The sequence below is a fragment of the Sebastes umbrosus genome, chromosome 9 (genome assembly GCF_015220745.1).
Source record: "Sebastes umbrosus isolate fSebUmb1 chromosome 9, fSebUmb1.pri, whole genome shotgun sequence".
Lineage (NCBI taxonomy): Eukaryota > Metazoa > Chordata > Actinopteri > Perciformes > Sebastidae > Sebastes > Sebastes umbrosus.
The window spans coordinates 25,452,707-25,472,228 of record NC_051277.1 but is presented as its reverse complement, the minus strand read 5'-3'; the positions used below and the strand labels follow the sequence as shown (position 1 = coordinate 25,472,228).

The 19,522-nt window shown below is 43.6% G+C and overlaps 1 protein-coding gene across 1 annotated transcript in view; it reads right to left on the bottom strand.

Moving 5' to 3' along the window:
- The window catches only part of tenm1 (teneurin transmembrane protein 1), a 215,412-nt gene that overhangs the window by 148,325 nt on the left and 47,565 nt on the right, over positions 1-19,522 (bottom strand). The window contains exon 4 of the mRNA XM_037779353.1: positions 3,401-3,644. Coding sequence (XP_037635281.1) covers positions 3,401-3,644 — 244 coding nt within the window. The remainder of the gene's footprint in view (positions 1-3,400; positions 3,645-19,522) is intronic.

The window sequence follows — 19,522 nt, the reverse complement described above, 5'->3', positions numbered from 1 at the left end:
TCCATATTAACTTAAAGAGGACCTATTATGCTTTTTCCCTTTCCTTTAGTGAGTTATATAGTTTGTTTGTGCATGTAAAAAGTCACCAAATTTACAAAGCCCAAACACAACACTGCTCTCGAACTGCCTGAAACGCCTTGCTTGAAGTCCTGCCTTGTCTTCCATGATGTGGTGATGTCACCAAGTAACACATTTGCACGATAACTGTCTAGCGGCTACTTTGGCACGCCCTCCAACAAAGCTAGTGAGAGCGGAGCTAGAGAGGAGTTTGGTCAGGTTGACCAATCACAACTGAGTGGGCCAGCTGACAGAACAGACTGGGCTTTTCAGGAGGTCGGGCCAGGAGCTCAAACAGAGCGTTTCAGATAAAGGGTGAAAAGAGGTGCTGCAGATGGTATGAGAAAAATAAAGTGCTTTTTGAACATTAAAGCATGTAAACATGTTCTGGTAGAAATCCAAAATACAAGTACGAACCTGAAAATAAACATAATAGTTCCTCTTTAAATTCTCTCTTTTTTTCATTTTGCCAACCATCTTTAGTCTCTTTGTTTCTGTGTTTCTCTTTTTCTGTCTGTCTATAATGTGGCCCTATGGCTGAGTTTAACATGACATCCAGATGACACCCATCCTTCACTGTCTGCCCCCCCTCCTTTCTCCATCCAACCATCCAGCGCCTGTTGAAAGCTGCGAGTCAGACGGGGGACACAGGAGGCTGCACATGGAGCAACCACACACCTAAGGGTCAACAGTAGTTCAACTCTGAAAGGCCAGAAATAAATTTAGGACACAGACACACACACACACACATAGAGAAAGGTAGCTCGGCTCAGAGATGCCCGCACAAGACGAGCAAAAAGATGTCAAATATGGGTGAGCATTTTCACATTTTTGAGGCCAGTACACAGGTCGGGTCCAGTGCGGTGCTTTTATTGCTCTGCTGAGGGTGGATCAGAGCAAAAAGGGGATCAGAATCCAGCTGAAGAAATCGCATTTGTCAACGCGTGTGGAACTCTATTCTTCTTGTGAGGTGCTTTTAAAAAAAGGCTTCACTGTTCTTCCTGGCTGCCTGCCTTTGATCTCCTCAGACAATATCCAGGGGCGACGCCCAGGAAGCTCTGAATTCATATCAGAGGGCAGATTTCCCCCGAGACAGGAAGAAAATGAGAGTTCCCTCTCTCCAGGAGGTCGGAGTCTGTGGCCCAAGGGCTGTCTCTACCTGGATATGTGCGAATGACTGTGCGTGTGTGTGTGTGTGTGTGTGTGTGGGTGGAGGCAAGTGTGCACTGCGCACAGGTACATGTATATACCGTACGTGTGTGTGTAAAAAGTTGATTCCGCTGTGTAGTGCACAGGCACAGTGTGTGATTTGAGTACTCTCACTTCTTGAAGGAGAGGAAGGAGTCAATCTATTACAGTCCCAACATTTGTTATGCCTCTTAACACACCCAGTGTGAGACCCCGTCAGATATATTGAACATCCATATCTGCATCCTTCCACTTACACAAGCCGGCCTCTCCAGAAACATAACGGATATGCGGCTGAAAAGGAAATCCATGCGCACTTCAAACAATCTTAATCTCGGCTGACGCAACGTCAATACGTTTCAATACAGATTCGTCAAACGCGCTTCGAGGAAAATGGAAGTGCACTCGACAACAAGAGATATTATACACTTTTTTTTTTTTTTTTTTAAGGTCACAGCATCACTTGTAATTCTGCCGGCGTGAGCTCCCATGTCAAGTTTGTAAATACTTGATAAATCTTTAATCTCACGCCTGAGATTGAGCCGATAGCGGCTGCGTCGGGGTGAGAGAGAAAAATATGAAATCATTAGATTAGCAGTGTATCTGAGAATGTGACAGAGGAGAGAGAGGAGGGCGCTTGAATATTAAATCCGGCCCAAAACAGTTAAGCAGTGAAGACATTCTTTTTTGTCTTTCCCCACTGCCAAAAGCTAGAAAGAAAAGAGCTAATAACATCTGAATTATGTTATGAAGGGACACTATTCTATTGACTATGCATATGATTACATTTTACGGTTCAGAACTAATAGCGCACTATCAAATGAAACTTATTTGACTATAAAGTCCCAAATGCAAAAAATGTATTACGGCAAAAAGCCGCCATCCAATATACTGAGTCACTGCGGAAATTGTGTTTTATAATCACATCTCTCTTTGGGAGAGACTTCTTTATGTTCGGGGAATATCGTTTGAAACGATTTGAAACACGCACAAAAAAAATTATTTACGGTGGATTTTCATTTAAAGCAAACAGACACAGATAAGCACTGTAATTACAATGCACTTCTGACAAGTCTTTTACATTGATAGTCATGTCTGGCCAATGATTAATTTAAATTGTCACTGAATCTAATTTTATTCTTCCCTTCCTTTAAATGAGGTAAGATCTAATTATGGCCTAATGCATAACTTATTAAACCCTCTTCCTCTGGCGTGGCAGCCTGCCAATCTCATCCTCACTCATAATACCAGAATTCAGCCGCCGCCGCAGCCGCCGCACCGAGCTCTCATTAAACATGCAAACATATTCTTTTGCACCTTGCTGCTTCTTCTTCCACAAGCCGCCTCGCAAATGAGGATCTCCTAAATAATTCTCTGATCAATTATTACTTATGCAGGGAGCAAATGCTTAATTCCGTTTGATGGGACGAAATTCCAGCGGCTCCTCTCCGAGCATTTAGGGGGGGGGGGAATGTTCTCGGGTATTACAATTGGAAGTGAAATCACTATGTGTTCCTGAAAAGAGGATTCATATAGTAGATACTGACTTACACTTTTATTTTAGGCAGTAGAGACTCAGATACGGGTCCCCTGGTAACTCTGTCGGCAGTGGGTGGTAGGAAAATGATAGGAATCCGAAAAAACCTGCGGAGATTCGCTGTGACTTTGATGGTGTGCAAAAGTCCTGTAATAATACCCTGGAGGCCTGCGTGGTGCTCCACTTAGTGCTCTCTACACGTGCAAAACATGTCCTTTCCTAACTAATCCTTTAGTCCAACATTCATTCTTAATCATTCCACTCTGATTTCTCTAAGAAATTCGTGAAAGTGTGCCAACTCCTGACGAAATAACTTCCTTTAATCTAATGAGCCTCATTTGTGAGATTAAAGAAATGTCTTTAATCAAGTGACATTATGTTGAAGTAGGGCGGTTTGCCTTGAAGATGTTTTCATTTGATGGGTTTTCGTCGCAAAAATGACACCTCCACCATCACCACCGTTTTTGGACTGAAAGCCTTTTGGAACGAAGCCCTCTATTTGTTCTGAATTCTTTAAATCATCTCAACTCTTTTTGTTTTTGTTTGTTTGAATTAAATAAATAAAAAAATGGAGGGAAAAAAAATACCCTTTAAGGGCCATTTGTTGCATTCTCTTACCTGGTCTCTAGGGGAATGTTGCTGTTGAGCACCCAGCTGTTGTGAAGCTGTGCCTGGTCTGTGCTCGAGCTTGTGTCTGCCCCCTGGCTGCCCTGGCTGGCCTGGCACCGCGTCGGCATGGTCTTCCTCTGCAGGCTCACTTGAGTGTAGGGCGCCGGGCGGGCGCACGTGCAGGCGTGGGGCGGCGGGGGAGGCGGGGGCAGCGGGCGAAATGTGAACTGGCCACCTGGACTGTTGGGCAGCTCTGTGAGGAGAGACAGACAGAGAGGAGAAGAGAGAGGAGGGAGGAAGGGAGGGACAGGGGAGAAATAAACATAGCTTTATTAGGAGCGCAGTACCATAAATTACAAATAAAAGTGGCGTGTTAGTTGACAGTTTATTGTTATTACACTGATTGAGGGACATAAATCAGCTTGAAAACTGTGCCTGTCCGGTGCCTTCCCCTTCCTACCTGCTTTGATACACTTCCAGCCGCCCTATAAATAGGTTCTTGGCTGGCTGCAACATTGAGCAGTCTTTAAAGAGCTAACAGCTCCGGCTTAATCTGCAGCCGCCAGCCCAAACTACCCATGTGATGTTTATTATGAGATCTGTAGCTCGACGGAATGAGCTAGCCAGCTGTAACTCCCTCACACTGGTAACCTCGGGGTCTAGCTAGAGCTCTCTCAATCCATCATTTATCATTCCCTTTCCCTATAACTCTCCCTCGCCCCTTCTCCTCCTCCTCCTCTTCCTCCTCCTCCATGTCCTCCTCCTCCCTGCTGCTTCCCCTCTCTCTTTCTTCTGAAAGCGAGCGCGGACTAATTACAGTTTTGCCAACTGAAATGTGCGCACATATGTTCGTTTAATGTGTGAAATGCGCGTCTATGTGAGATGCAGATGCTTTGCGTTTATTTTCCATGTGTCGGTATGGATTCACGAGCGCACATCAAGCATCCTGGGACATTAGTTATCAGTGTTTAGGGGGACAGCTCCTGCCATATGGTTGCAGCACGGTTCCATGAGCACGGCAAATCCCCCGCTCGTCCCAAAAGGCCGACGCTGTCCAGCTGCGTTGACAGTGAATGTAACGTTAGCCTCCAACCCGTCGTGAGGGAGAAGCGAATAGAGAATCTGGTAGACACACAGTGCTGGCCCACAACTCTATTTGCTGCCAAAATGTCAGCAATAATTTAGCATCTAGAAATGTAAACCCACCTGGGAGATTCCCACAGTCGTCCCAATTCAAGTGGAAGTCTTACAAACAGAACACATTTTGTGATTCTTGTAATGAAAACTGAGAAAAGAAAATAATTAAATAATCTAGGGCTGTCAACATAAACGCAAATTTGTTTTAACACCACTAATTTCTTTGTATTATTTTGCTTTTTAGGTTGTAGCGGGCTCAGTTTTAAAGCTTGTGTAAAGATACTGGGAAGAACTTGCGCTAAATTTTGGCGAGGAAAAATTGTCATGCCATTTTCAAAGGGGTCCCTTGACCTCCTTCCTCAAGATATGTGAATGAAAATGGGTTCTATGGGTACCCACGAGTCTCCCCTTTACAGACATGCCCTCTTTATGATAATCACATGCAGTTTGGGGAAAGTCATAGTCAAGTCAGCACACTGACACACTGACAGCTGTTGTTACCTGTTGGGCTGCAGTTTGCCATGTTATGATATGAGCATATTTTTATGGTAAATGCAGTACCTGTGAGGGTTTCTGGACAATATTTGTCATTGTTTTGTGTTGTTAATTGATTTCCAATAATAAATATATATATACATTTGCATAAAGCAAGCATATTTACCCACTCCCATGTTGTCAAGAGTATTAAATACCCTTTAAGGTACATTTTGAACAGATAAAAAATGTGCGATTAATTTGCGATTAACCATGATTAACTATGGACAATCATGCAATTAATTACGATTGAATATTTAAATTGATTGACAGCCCTAAAATAATGTTGTTTTAGTTCTTCTTTAGTTCTCTGTACAGTGATACACACCTGCACGTTTCTGCACTACTACTACAGCTACCATTATGTCTGAAATTGAGGTAACATCTTTCCCAAATATTACAGGGAAAACAGTTACGGAACGTGTTGTCATGAACATTCCCATAATACTAAATCTGTGCACATGCAGTGACATTTTAAGCCAAAAATCATATTGTTCTAATCTCTTCCCACTAAATTATTGTCGCCTTTCGCACAGACATGTGAGTAAGCCAATGCACTGTGTCACATCCGCCAATGTTCATTGACACGCCACACAGCGCATCAGGTTTTACGACTCACGAGTTGTTGGAAATTCACATTTACAAGATGTATATTGTAGGAATGCTACGACAGGACGGGAACAGTTCTGCGAATAGGCCTATAAACATTTCCACAGTAATATTTCCATGACGCCATCTGTCCGGTTGAAATGGCGTTTTGAACAAAGTAGCAGTTATGACATCTCCTCTGCTTGCGTCTGTGTGTATATATCTGCATGTTTGACAGCAGCACTTCCACAATTGCTGCGTAAACTCTGTCAAAATGCTTTTTTGAGCAAACGACAAGTTTTTCATCTTCCAAAAACACATTGCCGGTTATTGATCTTCCAATGTGGCTGAATTGTCTTTGTCACATCTCCAAAGTAATGCAATAAAATATTTGTCTCCGTTCTCTGCATGCTGACACAATGGAATTATCTCTTCCTCACTGGTGACGAGCCATTACTCACATTCACATATTTAGTTCATGATTTCACATGCAACATGCAGGGGGTTGTAATAAAATGTTGGTGTTTATTGCTCTGGGCCATCTGTGATGATGCACATTTCGCACTCACACATACGATTTGATATTTTTAGCATGTTTAACATGTTTCTGTTGAATAACAACAGCGGGATATTGTAGTTTGTGAATGTTCTAACTCAGTGGATGTGTCATATTAACACACTGAAATACACACAACTCAGTATGAGCCTTAATAACTGCTTTTCTCCTGAGAAATATATAATATTGCATTGCACTATACAGAAACACAACCAGCTTGTCACCGCATTACATCAAACGATTCCAACAGCTAATCAGAGTGAAACTGACTCCATATGAGACCTGGTAAAATGTATTTGTGTCATCACCTGGAGGTGCTGTTTAGTCTAAACTAATGGAGGTGGAAAATGGGAAGTTATTTTTGTCTGAACCACCACTGAGTATTAAAAATGACATGCTTAGGGAAAACTGACAGCGTTTTTAGAGCACTGCTGCATCGTGTGTGTCATTGTAATGCACCAGGAGCTTTAAAAGTGGTGTTTCAGTTTTTAGCAGTCTATCTGATTCATCAGTAACTGGGAGTCCTTTGAGTCCAGCCAGAAATCCCTTGCTTAAAGTTTTTTTTTGGAGATACTGCAGGTGGATGTTTTTTTAGCATTTGTTACCAAAAAAACAACATGTACTTTTTCATCTTTTCTTCCCCACACATGCAGTGCATTCCCATGGCTGGGCACTCGAGTTGGAAACTTGCACTCATGTTGCGCTTGAGGCATTAAATCAACTTTAGACTTGTCTTGAACATAACTTTGTTGACCTCAGCCTTGACTCTGTTATTCAGAAATTGTAAAGCCACTGTGAACATTTCTGCCACTGCAACGCTGACAAATTTTCAAACACATCACGGTGTGCGCCTGTCAGCCTCAGGTGTGTCACTGAATCAAAACACATCAACAGCATTGCCAACTCTTTTTAATACAAATGCTAATGCTTGCTCTAAATGCCGCTGGCACTGGTGAAGGACGCACTCACTACGTAAACGTATATATATATATACCACAGCGTGAAAATCCTTCTTTAAAGGGATAGTTTGGGTGTTGTGAAGTGGGGCTGTATGAGGTACTTATCTATATTCAGTGTATTACCTACAGTAGTTGATGGTCGGCAGGACCCCAGCTTGAAGAAGCAGACAGGAGTTACCGTATGGAAGCAAAGCAATGTACAGCTGTGGACGGGGCCGTCAGCAAAACGTATTTTAGCCACCTAAAAGAAATGCCCACCTAAAAAATCAATATCAATTTAAGTGTACACTATGTTTAGAATATTTTCACCGCTTTATCTTGCCATCAGACCGCCTTTTCCAACGGGGATCTGAAGTCGACTTATCCATCTATGCTCTCGCCAAAGCCACCAGACTCCATTGAAAAAACTGTAATTTTACCTCACAGAACACGGGGGTTGCTGGTCTACCGCTGCCTCAATTGGTTAATTTGTATGTGCTGTTGTCTGACTTTGGTGAATCCGAACTAACCAAAGTGACACAATAATACAAACAAACTAACCCATTGAGGCAGCATTAGACCAGCAACTCCAGTGTTCTGCAAAGTAAAATTACTGTTTTTTTTCAATGGAGTCTGATTGCTTTGGCAAGAGCATAGATAACAGCTTCAGTTCCCCGTTGGAACTATTACTGTATAGCTGTCTGACAGCAAGGTAAAGTGGAGAAAATATTCTAAATATAGTGTACACTATGTACAAAATAAATACCTATTTTTTTAGGTGAGCCTTTTTTTAGGTGGCTAAAATACGTTTTGCTGCCGGCCCCGTCCACAGCAGTACGTTGCTTTCCTTCCGTGCGGTAACTCCTGTCTGCTTCTCCAAACTGGGGGGCATGCCGACCGTCATCTACTGTAGGTAATACACTGAATATAGATAAATACCTCATAAAACCCCACCTCAAAACTCCCTTTAAGTTCATATAGGTGAAGCTCAGAAAATGCTGGATCCTGCACTTCCCATATTGCGCTCAATCTTTTGACATCTTTTGTCAGACTTCCTCTGCCTGGTAAATATCCGCGTCTTAAAAACTCCATGTACCATTTTGTAATGGAGGCTCTGAGCCAAAGCCAAGATAACCCTGATGACATCATTAGGGTTATTTGCTCATACTTTATATAGCTCCTTCAGAGCCACGCAAGACATTATACAACTGTTTTCACAGCAACATGTTCAAAAATGTATGTATCTATCTATCAATATATGTAGGATGCAATTAATCTGCTGAGACATTTCTAGAAATAGCTATGTTTGAGTCTGACTCACAAACATCTCTGTGCATTCCAAATAGTCTCACAATGGGAAGGAGTTGAGGAAAATGAGAAATGCTTTTCCAAATGGCTCGAGATTGTTTTGAAACCAAAATAATAATTATTTCTGCCTTCTTCGGTCTCAAATGACTTCTAGTTCATTATACATTTAGACTTTTTAGAAAAACCTGAGTTCTAAGAGCTGTGGGGATACAGTCGCCGCAACTTCACTTTGCTGTGTTTGTGTCGGCTGGCAAGGGAAAAGGGGGAAAGAGTGTAAAGTGGACAGGGGGGTAGGAGAAGGAACGAGGACAGAGGGCCAGGGGAGAATGTAATCTTGGTGAGTACGGTGACACAGGGGCCCGGGCTGCCAGATGGTGCTTTAGAAGGCTTAGCTAAGGCAGCTTTGGGCCTCCGGTCCCAAAGATCCACAAACTGACTCAATTCCTCTCTTCTCACACAAACGCACAAATGGCAGAGAAACACTTGCTCACTCCCTCTTCCTCCCTCTTCCTCCCTCTTCCTCCCTCGCTCCTCCACGCGAAGTCACATCAAACACGCAAGCTGTGATATTGTGTTAAATAGTAGATGTAACCTAAATAGGCCTGGCAATGTAGGGCAGGGGCCGTGAAATATTTGGCGGGCTAGCCAGGAGTTCAACAACATCAAATCAACTCTGTTGGGAGTAGATAGAGGCCAGAGGAGGGGCCATTGCGGTTTTAGATGACAGTCGTGACAGTGTGGAACATCCTCTGCCCATAGGGTTACTCTGGGACTTGGTCCTCCAGAAAAGACGCGTTTTGAAAGTCGCTTATGAGATATTTTCCTGGAATCACCAGCTTTTAGTTACATAAGCAAGCTATAAGGGAAAGCGTTTTATAGCCAGCGGAAAGGAGATCTGGGGGGATTTACTGGGAAACGTAACAGGTAACAGGTATTTGGGCCAGGTATTAAAAATGCATTACTGTAGGTGAGATGGACCTAAAATAGCTCAGATATTAAGTATTTATGACTATTTAGGCATTTAAAGCCAAGTCATACTAATGCAATGAGAGGAGAGCATAGTAAAACATGACTCACACACACACACACACACACACACACACACAGAGTAATGGTCGTGTGTGTAACGAGTGAGCTGTCGTGATGGTGCATTTCTCTTAAGAAGGGGTATTAACAAGCAGGTATAAAGCGGTTTGAATGAAAAATGAGTCACATGAGCAAAATAATCGTGTTCATGAACGCTCGTCATGCTCGTCATTAAAATGTTCTACTTCCAGTCTGGATGTGCCTGCCAGATGTTCAGCACTACCTGCGCATGCTGTTCTTCTAATTGGGCAAAGAAATTCAAGAAGCTACGATGAGAAATTAAATTTTAGTAATCATGGACAATGAGGGACTGTGTGGAAATGATTAGAGGGGAAGGAGGCCAGAAAAAATGGGAAGGTGATGTAGTTATTGGGGTTGCCAGAAAAGTTGTTAGGCCCGGCAGCCATGTGTCTTTTTTTTTTTTTTTTGGAGAGAAGTGGCTTGTCACTAAAATGAGAGTAGCTGGTCCACTTTAGTGGTCAGCACCACCGTAAGTGAGCAAGCCTGAGCCAAAGTTGTTGCTAACTTCAGGGCTTCATTTTAATCAGCAGGTGAGAAGCAAGACAGTGGAACTTGGCTTGGGTCTTGAGGAGTTGTAGCATTTATTCACCAACAGCCTGAGCTGTACACACACTACACTGCTACATTTACAGCTATAACGTTACTGCTGACTCGCTGCCAAACACATACAGGCACTCTCTACCTCTCTTTCTCGACTGCACACTGAAGCACAAGCACACAATCTTCGCACTTATTGGTTATTCCTTAAATGAGTTTGGTGTTCACTACTTGTATACCATATTTTACTTTTAAAAATATCTTAAAAATCTATAATACCCCGATGTTTAAGCCTGGCGCGGAGTCAACTTAAGCCCGGCAGGCCACAGAACTTGCAATACTGGCGGAAACCCTATTTTTTCTTTTCGCTGAATGGAGGGTAATCTATAGGGCTCGGTATCGGTACTCAATATCTTTAAGGTATTGACCGAAAAAAAAACAGTACCGAGTAGTATCGAAACTTCTCCAGTCAAATGATACCTGCAATCGAGCCTTTTTGTGCCCAGATCTAGAAAAAAAAAGACTATTTTGCAGTTTTGCTCTCAGTCAAACACCGCAAGAGTACTTTTATTTAATGCTATGTGTGATTGGCCCACTACCGCAGCAGCTACAACCCATACAGCCGGAATTGGCTGCCTGCACATGGCTCTGAACACGGAGATGTCTGAGCTGGCGGCTAGCAGCTAACGGTGCAAACAGCACTAAATACGGCAACAGCGCTGACAGAGCTAACAGTTTTAACCCGTGGAGGAACCGAAGGGCGGCCTTGCCCTTCCGCGGCAACACGGTCGCACCACCGCGGGTCGGGGTACAACGTTATCAGCGGTAACCGCGGTATGAGCACTGTGCAGTGCAGCTGCGGTTAGCTAGCCAGTGGGGCGCACACACAGCTTCCATTCACATGATAGGCATCGAATTAAGTACTCTATTGGTATCAGTATTACTTTAAGGGTACTGGTTTTGGCATCGTAATTTTTTTTAAACGATACCCAGCCTTGGTAGCCTGACTTTTTTGGGAGACCTTTTCATTTTGAGAAAAAATCTAATAGTTACATAAAAGACTGCTTTTGTGTGCTACTGGTAATAAAGGTGTTCTTTGGCCACATGCAGAGGATCCAGTCTCTGGCCTTTATTTTTCTCATCAAAATCAGCAGCCTGTTCCTCTGTTCACTCATTTAGTAATTGTAATTAAAAAAAGAAATTAGCAGCAAGAGTGGTTGTATTTTCACCAATTTGTTATAATTGCCATAAATTGTATATTGTTTTAAGTTTAGGTGCAGTGTTTTCTACGTCAAAGGGGAGGGTGCAATGGAAATATTAATAATGCTGCAAAGGGCCTTGCTTTTTTATTAAATAAATGATAGGATCCAGATCCCCGGCCCATACCAATATTTTTTGTACAGTCCCTAAAGTGTGGAAGCTGCAACAACAGGATGTATAGCTTCTTTAATAAGAAGAGACCATTACGTTTGGTGTGTAGCAGACCATAAAAACATGAGCCACAATAATATTAAAGCCTAATATTTAACCAGGTTTCCTCCTCTTGTTCTCCACTCTCTGTTTGCTAACGCCCCCTTTCCTCCTCTCTTCATTATTGTGCCCAGCGCTCCAGTGCAGAGTTAATTTCTTATTACAGGAAAGCCGTATAAAATCCATAGAGCCTGACCTCAACAATATCAAACCTGCCTGTCTAACAGAGGAATGTGATCGTTTCAGAGAGCATTTAACACTATTGTTGGACCAGGCCCAGCAAAAACCACATCATCCACCCCACTCTAAAAATAAAAGCTTAATAATTTCCCCCAGGATAGCTTTTCATCCATCTCGCTTCTTAATTGACTTGCATTAAATTGCCACAAAGTTTATTCCACTGCTGTGCACCGATGAAATAAATAATTAACCCCATAAAAAGGTCAGACAACTGAAATTAGAACTGGTTTTTGTTCTTCTTTTTTTTGCAGTAATGAGATGAGCTCCTGCCCTAGCTGACCATCTGTCTTTGTCTTAACAGAGTTCCCGAACAAGAGATAACACATTATCTTCATCAGACATTATAAGTTCCAATATGACTCCCTTCATTGGCCCAACTGCTGATGAAGTTGGCGTGAAGGATGGTAATATCGATAATAACAATAGTGAATGTATGATAACGGGGACTAATATTGCTAATGACTGTGGCCCCGGCGATGACATGAAAATAATGTTACCGATAATAGCGCCTGCAGTGATGAAAATCACAAAGATAATGACGATAGCATCGGTAATAACAGTGGTAACAATGATGATGAAAATAGCAGTGATGGCGGCAGAAGCGCTGATAATTACGCTGATGACAGTGGGCTCCGAGACGGCAATTAGAATAAAAACAGCCATTGATTCATCGCTCCAGACGTGGGGATAAACGGTAAGATCTCCATTTAACAAAGTGACACAATCATGTTGTCCAATTAAAGCAAGAAAATACAAATGAAGAAACCGAGGGCTCTAAGAGCTTTTCCCTCTCACACGGAACACAGTCGATTTTCATACAGAGCCTGATAATTAGCAGCCATGCATCATCTGTTTTTTGTTTTTTTCATACCGGAGGACACGCGTCAACGTGAAAAGTGTATATATATGTGCATATTTGTGTAATTGCTTGTTTGTACCCCCGTCTTCAAAAACTCCCGAGCAACTCCACAATCATGTTTAGGCTGCAGGTGATTCTGAAAGTTGCATCTCCCGGGAGAGGGCGTGAAGCCTCCTGAGTCTCAGCTCCTCAGCTCTACAGCGAGAGGCTTAGCATTATGCAAACGCTTCACTGCAGGGGCCCGCGCTCAAATTGCATTTTCAGACGAGCACCCTCCTTTCCGTCTACGCGCTATTTAAATGATCTGTTTCAAACTTGTAATTAATCAGCCGATGTTTCGCAGACGTGAACCACCCGACTAAACTTTTTTTTTGATCTTAATGACTTTTGGCAGCTTTTCAGTGGAGGCCAGTGCAGGTTTGTAGTGGAATAGCAGCTAGCTGAGCTCAGCTCATCTCTCCTGAGAGCACAGCAGTGTCCTGATCCTTCCTGACCTTGTCACGGCTGCAGGGTGCCCGGTCATTGCCACCTGCCACGGATGGAGCCGTGCAGGTGTTTGCGTGTGCGCCTCGGTGCATACGTCCACGTGTGTCCGTGCATTCATGCATGCTTAAGTATGCACATGAGTGTCTGACTGAGCTTTCGGAGCATGCTCAGTAGTGGCGACGCGATGTCATGTGAGTTATTAGCCTCGGCATGAATTTGCATTGCCAGGAAGAGGGCGTGACAAGGTGTTTGAGACTCAGGAGGTGAAACGCCACAATGGCCATTACGGTGATTAGTGCGCACATTCATCTTTTACAAGCCTCATGATTCTTCCCCTCCTTCCCTCCTCGCCCTCTCTCTCCTATATTATGAACACACGCCGCATCTCCCTCAACCCCAAAACAATCACAACGAGCACACACAGCGTATGGAGGAGTTTCGCTTGCACACACATGCGTACGCCATATTTCCTCCGACTCCGACACTAAAACAGGAGAAAGTGCCTGGGCTTGACAGCAAACAAACCAACATGAAGAGATTCCTGGCAGGCTAAAGAGAGAGTAGTATCAAAGCTACAGGAATGCACCACCAGCAGCCCGTTTTTTTTTTTTTTTCACTGAGAGAGAGAGAGGGAGAGTATGCGCAGTGTTGTAGCAGACCTGAGCTGCTGGTAATTAGAATGGGCTCTGAGGAGAGACAGGCAGTGGAATGAATGCAAATGAATTCACTGGCTCCGGCACCGGGCTCCTCAACCTCACTTTTCATATAGCATGCCTCACAGACATGGAGCTACTGACACAAACAGAGCTAGGGCCACACAGTAAACACTGAATGACACGACTGTGGACACGCACGTGCCAACATGTCCACACACGCACGAGTGTGCAAATAAAATGTGAATCCGCAGGCCTGAAACAACACCACAACGCACGAGGAAGCACGCACAGACACAAACACACAACCCCGCACACTCACATTATCCTAATCCCTGCCACAGTGTTGCTTGTGAAAAGAGAAAGGGGGGTGAAAATGCTTGTTCCAAGCGAACATCCACAGCCATGTCCCACAGCGGAATAAACAAACCCGTCTTAATTGGTGTCGATTTGGAACGGAGTGATGATTCATCATGCAGAACTCCCCAGTAGAGTATTGGAAACCCAATCATTTCTAATCCATATGACCTTGACAGAGGGCCAGAGTCAGACTCCCAACTCCTTCCACGTGCATTGTCCGACCAGACAAAGTCGAGGCATTGTAACTGACTTTACAACTCGTTGGAACCGTAATCCACCAAAGTCAGATCACTTCGCTGATTACTCCATCTCAGCCAGCGGCAAATCTTTATGAAGCACTCAATTCTCCACAGCAGTCATAAATCAGGGTACTATAAGCTTTCCGTCTCGATGATGGCACGCCAGAGACACTATTTCCATACCACGCCGCTCCAGTCAATAATTCCTATTCCCATTACGTCTACCAGCGCCGCTCTCGGCTTAAAGAAGTCCACCGGTGCTACCTCGCCCCACCTCTCCGGATCCCCCTGTGGGTTACCGTGTGAAACTTTGATCAGCAACTCTGTGGCCCTTCTCAAGGAGAAGCAGGTCGTCTGTGAAGGGGTCCTGCTCTTTACTAGCTGCCGCTGTAAATGAGTCTAATTAACACATCTCCCGTCCTATCTTAACCAGGCATCCGGGGCCCACTAGAGCCTTATTATAAAGTAGATTATGCATGTAATGTCCCCATTGAGATTACAGTATGGAAAGCGGAGCATTCAGAGAGGTGTACATATATATATGCGCTGTGCACAAGAGGACAAGGCTGTGGAAGACGGGGGGAATAGCAGAAAGGATGAGGGGGCTGCTTGGTATTCCGACAGGAGCGTATAATAGATGGTGGAGGGAGATAGAGGTACAAAGAGAGCGCGGGAGAGGGAGGGAGAGAATAAGAGGAGAGAGATGTGTCTTCAGCACCACCTGCAGACTCGACTGGCGGCCATCTTGCGGTCAATGAGGTGAGCGCAGCCACCGCCCCGGGTCAGCATTAACACAGACCAATGACAAGTCGGCACTTGCCCTCTATTGCAACAACACCTTGCCGTTCCACTCCGCCGACCGCACCTATCACACCGATCACGACGCGCGCGCACACTCTTCTCCGTCTGTCTCTCTCTTTTCCGCTCGCTTAAAATCACGCACACACACCGGGAGAAGCTTAACAAATGTGGGAACAGATGCCCCACATCAGACTGCAGTTGCCCTCTGCTCCCTGCGCGCCTCCAGAGAGACAGAGGAATACCGTTAACGAAGATAAGACCTCTGCTGTCTCAACACATGCCTACGCCGAACACACACACCCACACATTTTTTTAGCCATGTCTTAATGTCCATATCAGTATAAAGCTGCAGAGATGCAATCACAATATCTGTTCGATATAGCTAAAGTACTGTACGTGCTCACCCCCTTCTCCTAATCACCTCTCCCTTTTTTCAGTTAAAACACTTCCCACCAACACTTCTTCACTCTTTCTTTTGGGGACACGGTTTCCCTTCATCCAGGCCGACATAGGCTGCATCTACACTAATACGTTTTCGTTTTAAAACGGAAAACTTTATGGCTAGTGTCCACACTACTCCAGCGTATTGAGTCCCTAAAATGGAGATGTTCGGAAACACTGCTGACCCCGGTTTTGTTTTAAAACCATTTCTGTTTTAAAACTGCGTTTTAGTCTGGACAGACAGAAACGGAGACCTTTGGAAACGATGACACAGACACCCACGTTCGCTTCTTGATTGGGTCTTATCAGTCATGACGTTTCCTTCCCTGATTACGTGAACTTTTTCTGTAAGAAAACAAACAACATCAGCCTCGACTACCAGTGGTTATTTCAACATGGATAACGACTTACAAGCGTTGATGACCTTGTCGTCTATGCTGCAACGACTCCCAATCTGTGTTTTCCACCGAGTTGAATGCCTTATACTCGTGTGTTACTTTCAGTAAGAGCTCCACCTCATCGTCGGTCCAAGCAAAGAAGTTTCTGATCTTACTTTTCGCCATTGCTGTCCTGCCTTCGTAGTATTTTCTGCAACTGAACAACCAACCGCTCTGCTTCTTGTTTACACCGGAACACACATGCCCAGTGTATGTGAATGGTCATGTGATATGCGTTTTTATGGATGGAGATTAATTCTGAAACAAACCCCAAAACGTTTTTTGGTTTTAGTATGGATGTAGCCATAGACCTCTACTCACTTATTGAACTCAAGTAGCTTGGTGAAGAGGAAAACAGTAGTGGCCTTAGTGGCCCTCTTGTGCTTGACATTCAACAACTGAGGCAGAAAACAAGGCAAGAAGCATCAATTTTATCTTTAAGGTAGAAGTCTGTAAATCTCTCCCTTGCAGACAGATTATGCATTCAACAAAAAAAAAATGATACAGATAAATGTGAAATGCTGCGATGCAAAGCTAATTCGATACGATTCGATTCAGCTGTGATTTATTATTGATTTGGCTTGGATTTGATAACTAATTTTGAGTGACTACATTTTAAAAAAATCAATATTTCCTCATTTTTATTTCAAGTATAGACTTAGAAATGATGTCCTCTGCCACACTAAGAAGTGATACACTGTGTAACTTTTTAACTAAGGAGGATGGATTTTTCACTTAAACACTGTCGCCTGGGTGTTGTTTACCTCCGTATCCAGATCACATCCAGATCTGTTACATTTGCTTTTAGGGAGAGTCGATCGTTAATATTGATACGCGACTGTTTGAACGACATTTTAATTTAGATGAAGCTTCATAAGTGTGTGATTCGATACACGAGGAAGGAAAGCATGGTTTAAAAGTCAGTGACATTTAGGGAACACTATATATAGAGTGCATTCTATTGAGGAACGCTGGCTAGCTGCAGGGTCAGACAGGAGATCAGATTGAATAAACATCAGCGAGAAAGAGAGAGAGAGACGCACACACACACACACACACACACACACACACACACACACACACACGCACATAAATAAACAGGAAGTAGTAGCTCATGATGTTTTTTGGCCACAAATTAAGCTGCAGCTTTTCATCTGATCGTCGGTGGATCAGACATGTAATCACTCAGCCCTCCAGACACACTCAGATGGGGGACCAATGCTGAGGATATGGAGATGGATCAAGGGTTTAGGGTTGACACTTTCTGTGTTGATCTGACTGGCGTCAATCTATCATCCCTTATGGTGTCTACTCTCTATCTGACATGGCCTGGATATCCCCTGGTTTCCTAAATTACATGATTAAAGATCTGTCAGCATATAAAAACTGGACACTTGGGCGGACAAGACAGCCCACTGACTGTGGATCCTGTGACTATGGCTTCATTCTTAAAAAAGGACCTATTATGTTTTTGTGCATTTCCCCTTTCCTTTGGTGTGTTATATAGTTTTTTTGCACATGTACAGTAAATTGTCTGCAAGTTACAAACTCCAAAGGTCACGCCAAAAGGAGTTCCTCTCCCCCACAGAAACACTGCTTCTGAACGGCCTGAAACGTCTTGCTTTAAGTCTCGCCTTTTCTTCTGTAACGTGGTGATGTCACCAAGTAACATAGTTGCATAATACTTGTCTAGCGGCTAGTTTGGCACTAGGGCTGTCCCGAATTACATTTTGTGGGCCTCCAAGCTTTGGCAAGAAATATTTGATTGTATTCGAAGCTTCGAAGCGCAGCACAGCAAGCTGTTCTTCTGTCTGTTGTTCCTCATCTTCCCCGTTTCCGTGCCCGAGACAGCGCCGCTGCTGAACAAATGTACACCCAGAGAATAACTAATAATAATTAATGATGAATATGAATAATGAATAATGTTGTGGGATTATTCCTTATTTCATGGATAATTTAGGGATTTTTACATTATTATTATATACTTGTAATGTAAAAATTAAATTCCAAAAAACAAAGCATACAAATACTGATTTGGAGGTCGACTACCATGACAACGGTCGAAGCTTCAAAGCTTCGGAGTATTTGGGTCCGTTCTATTTGTCACGCCCTCAAACAAAGCTAGTAAGAGCGGAGCTGAAGCGGATTCTGAAGAGTTTGGTTTGGTTGACCAATAACAACAGAGTGAGCCAGCTGACCAATCAGAGCATGCTTTTCGAGAGGGGGGGAGGCAGGAGCTAAAACAGAGTGTTTCAGACAGAGGGTGAAAAGAAGTGCTACAGCACCGCCGGTATGAGACAAATAAAGCTTTTTTTTAACATTAAAAGCATGTAAACACGTTGTAGTAGAAACCCAAAATACAAATAGGCACCTGAAATGAGCATAATAGGTCCCCTTTAAAATGCCTACCTATATATACTGTGTATATATACCTATAATACAATGGACTGTGTGGCGCACAAATACCTAGCTCTGCAAACTTGTCAAGAATATGCAGACGTGTCACAATGTACTAATCAAATGCAAGATGAAGCCTTGCATAGCAATCTCAAAATTAGGAGGGAGGTCAATACGCTATTACAGAGAGACAGCTAAGTGTGCACTTAAACATAGCCAGGTAGAGGGATGTTTAGATAGCCATTAGCTAACAACACTTTATGACTATTCAGGAGCCACTTACAGGACACACACTTGCAGACACTTATAGCTATTAGCGGCCATTAACATTTGTGTATAATCATGCGAAATGATGTGTGAGGGAGCTTCATCTGCAGCACTAACAGTAGGAACATTTGAATTTGTCTAGAAGATGATGACAATTCTGCAGCAGCGGAGAAAAGGGCGCAATATAGGTGTGTGCACAACGTATACACATCCCAGTGCCCATATGTCTCATAAAAAGCCACAAAAAAACAACAATCCACAGCAGGGAGAGACATAAAAAGCTTACGTATATGTATCAGGGCTTTGTTTTCACACCGACCACCAACAGTAAAATTGCGACACCACTGCCCTCCTCTTCACCAATCTCTTTTTCTCTCTACAACTGTGACTAAAAGGGCCACTAACCTCTGACACAATAACGTAACAAAAAAAGACACAACAACCAGAAAAGACCGTCAGAGACCTCTTCTAAGAGGGTCAGTTTCTCCAGGCTATAAAATCTTAAAAAGCAAAAGATAATATTCTGCCTGAGCTATGACCGTGGAGACAACGACGAATGGCGAGAGAGAGGGGGGGGAGGGGGACAGGACCCCGGCCTTAATGTAGTTTGTAATTGTAAGTGTTGGTCTTTAATAAAAGCCCAGAGTATTTGGTCAGGCTAATAGACTGGGCTCTCTAAATCCTGCCTGCCATGCATTATTCAACAGCCATTAGCTATCCCCTCATCTGGGAGGCTTTATGAGTCCCATCATCGGCTGGGACCCGGGCTAGGCACA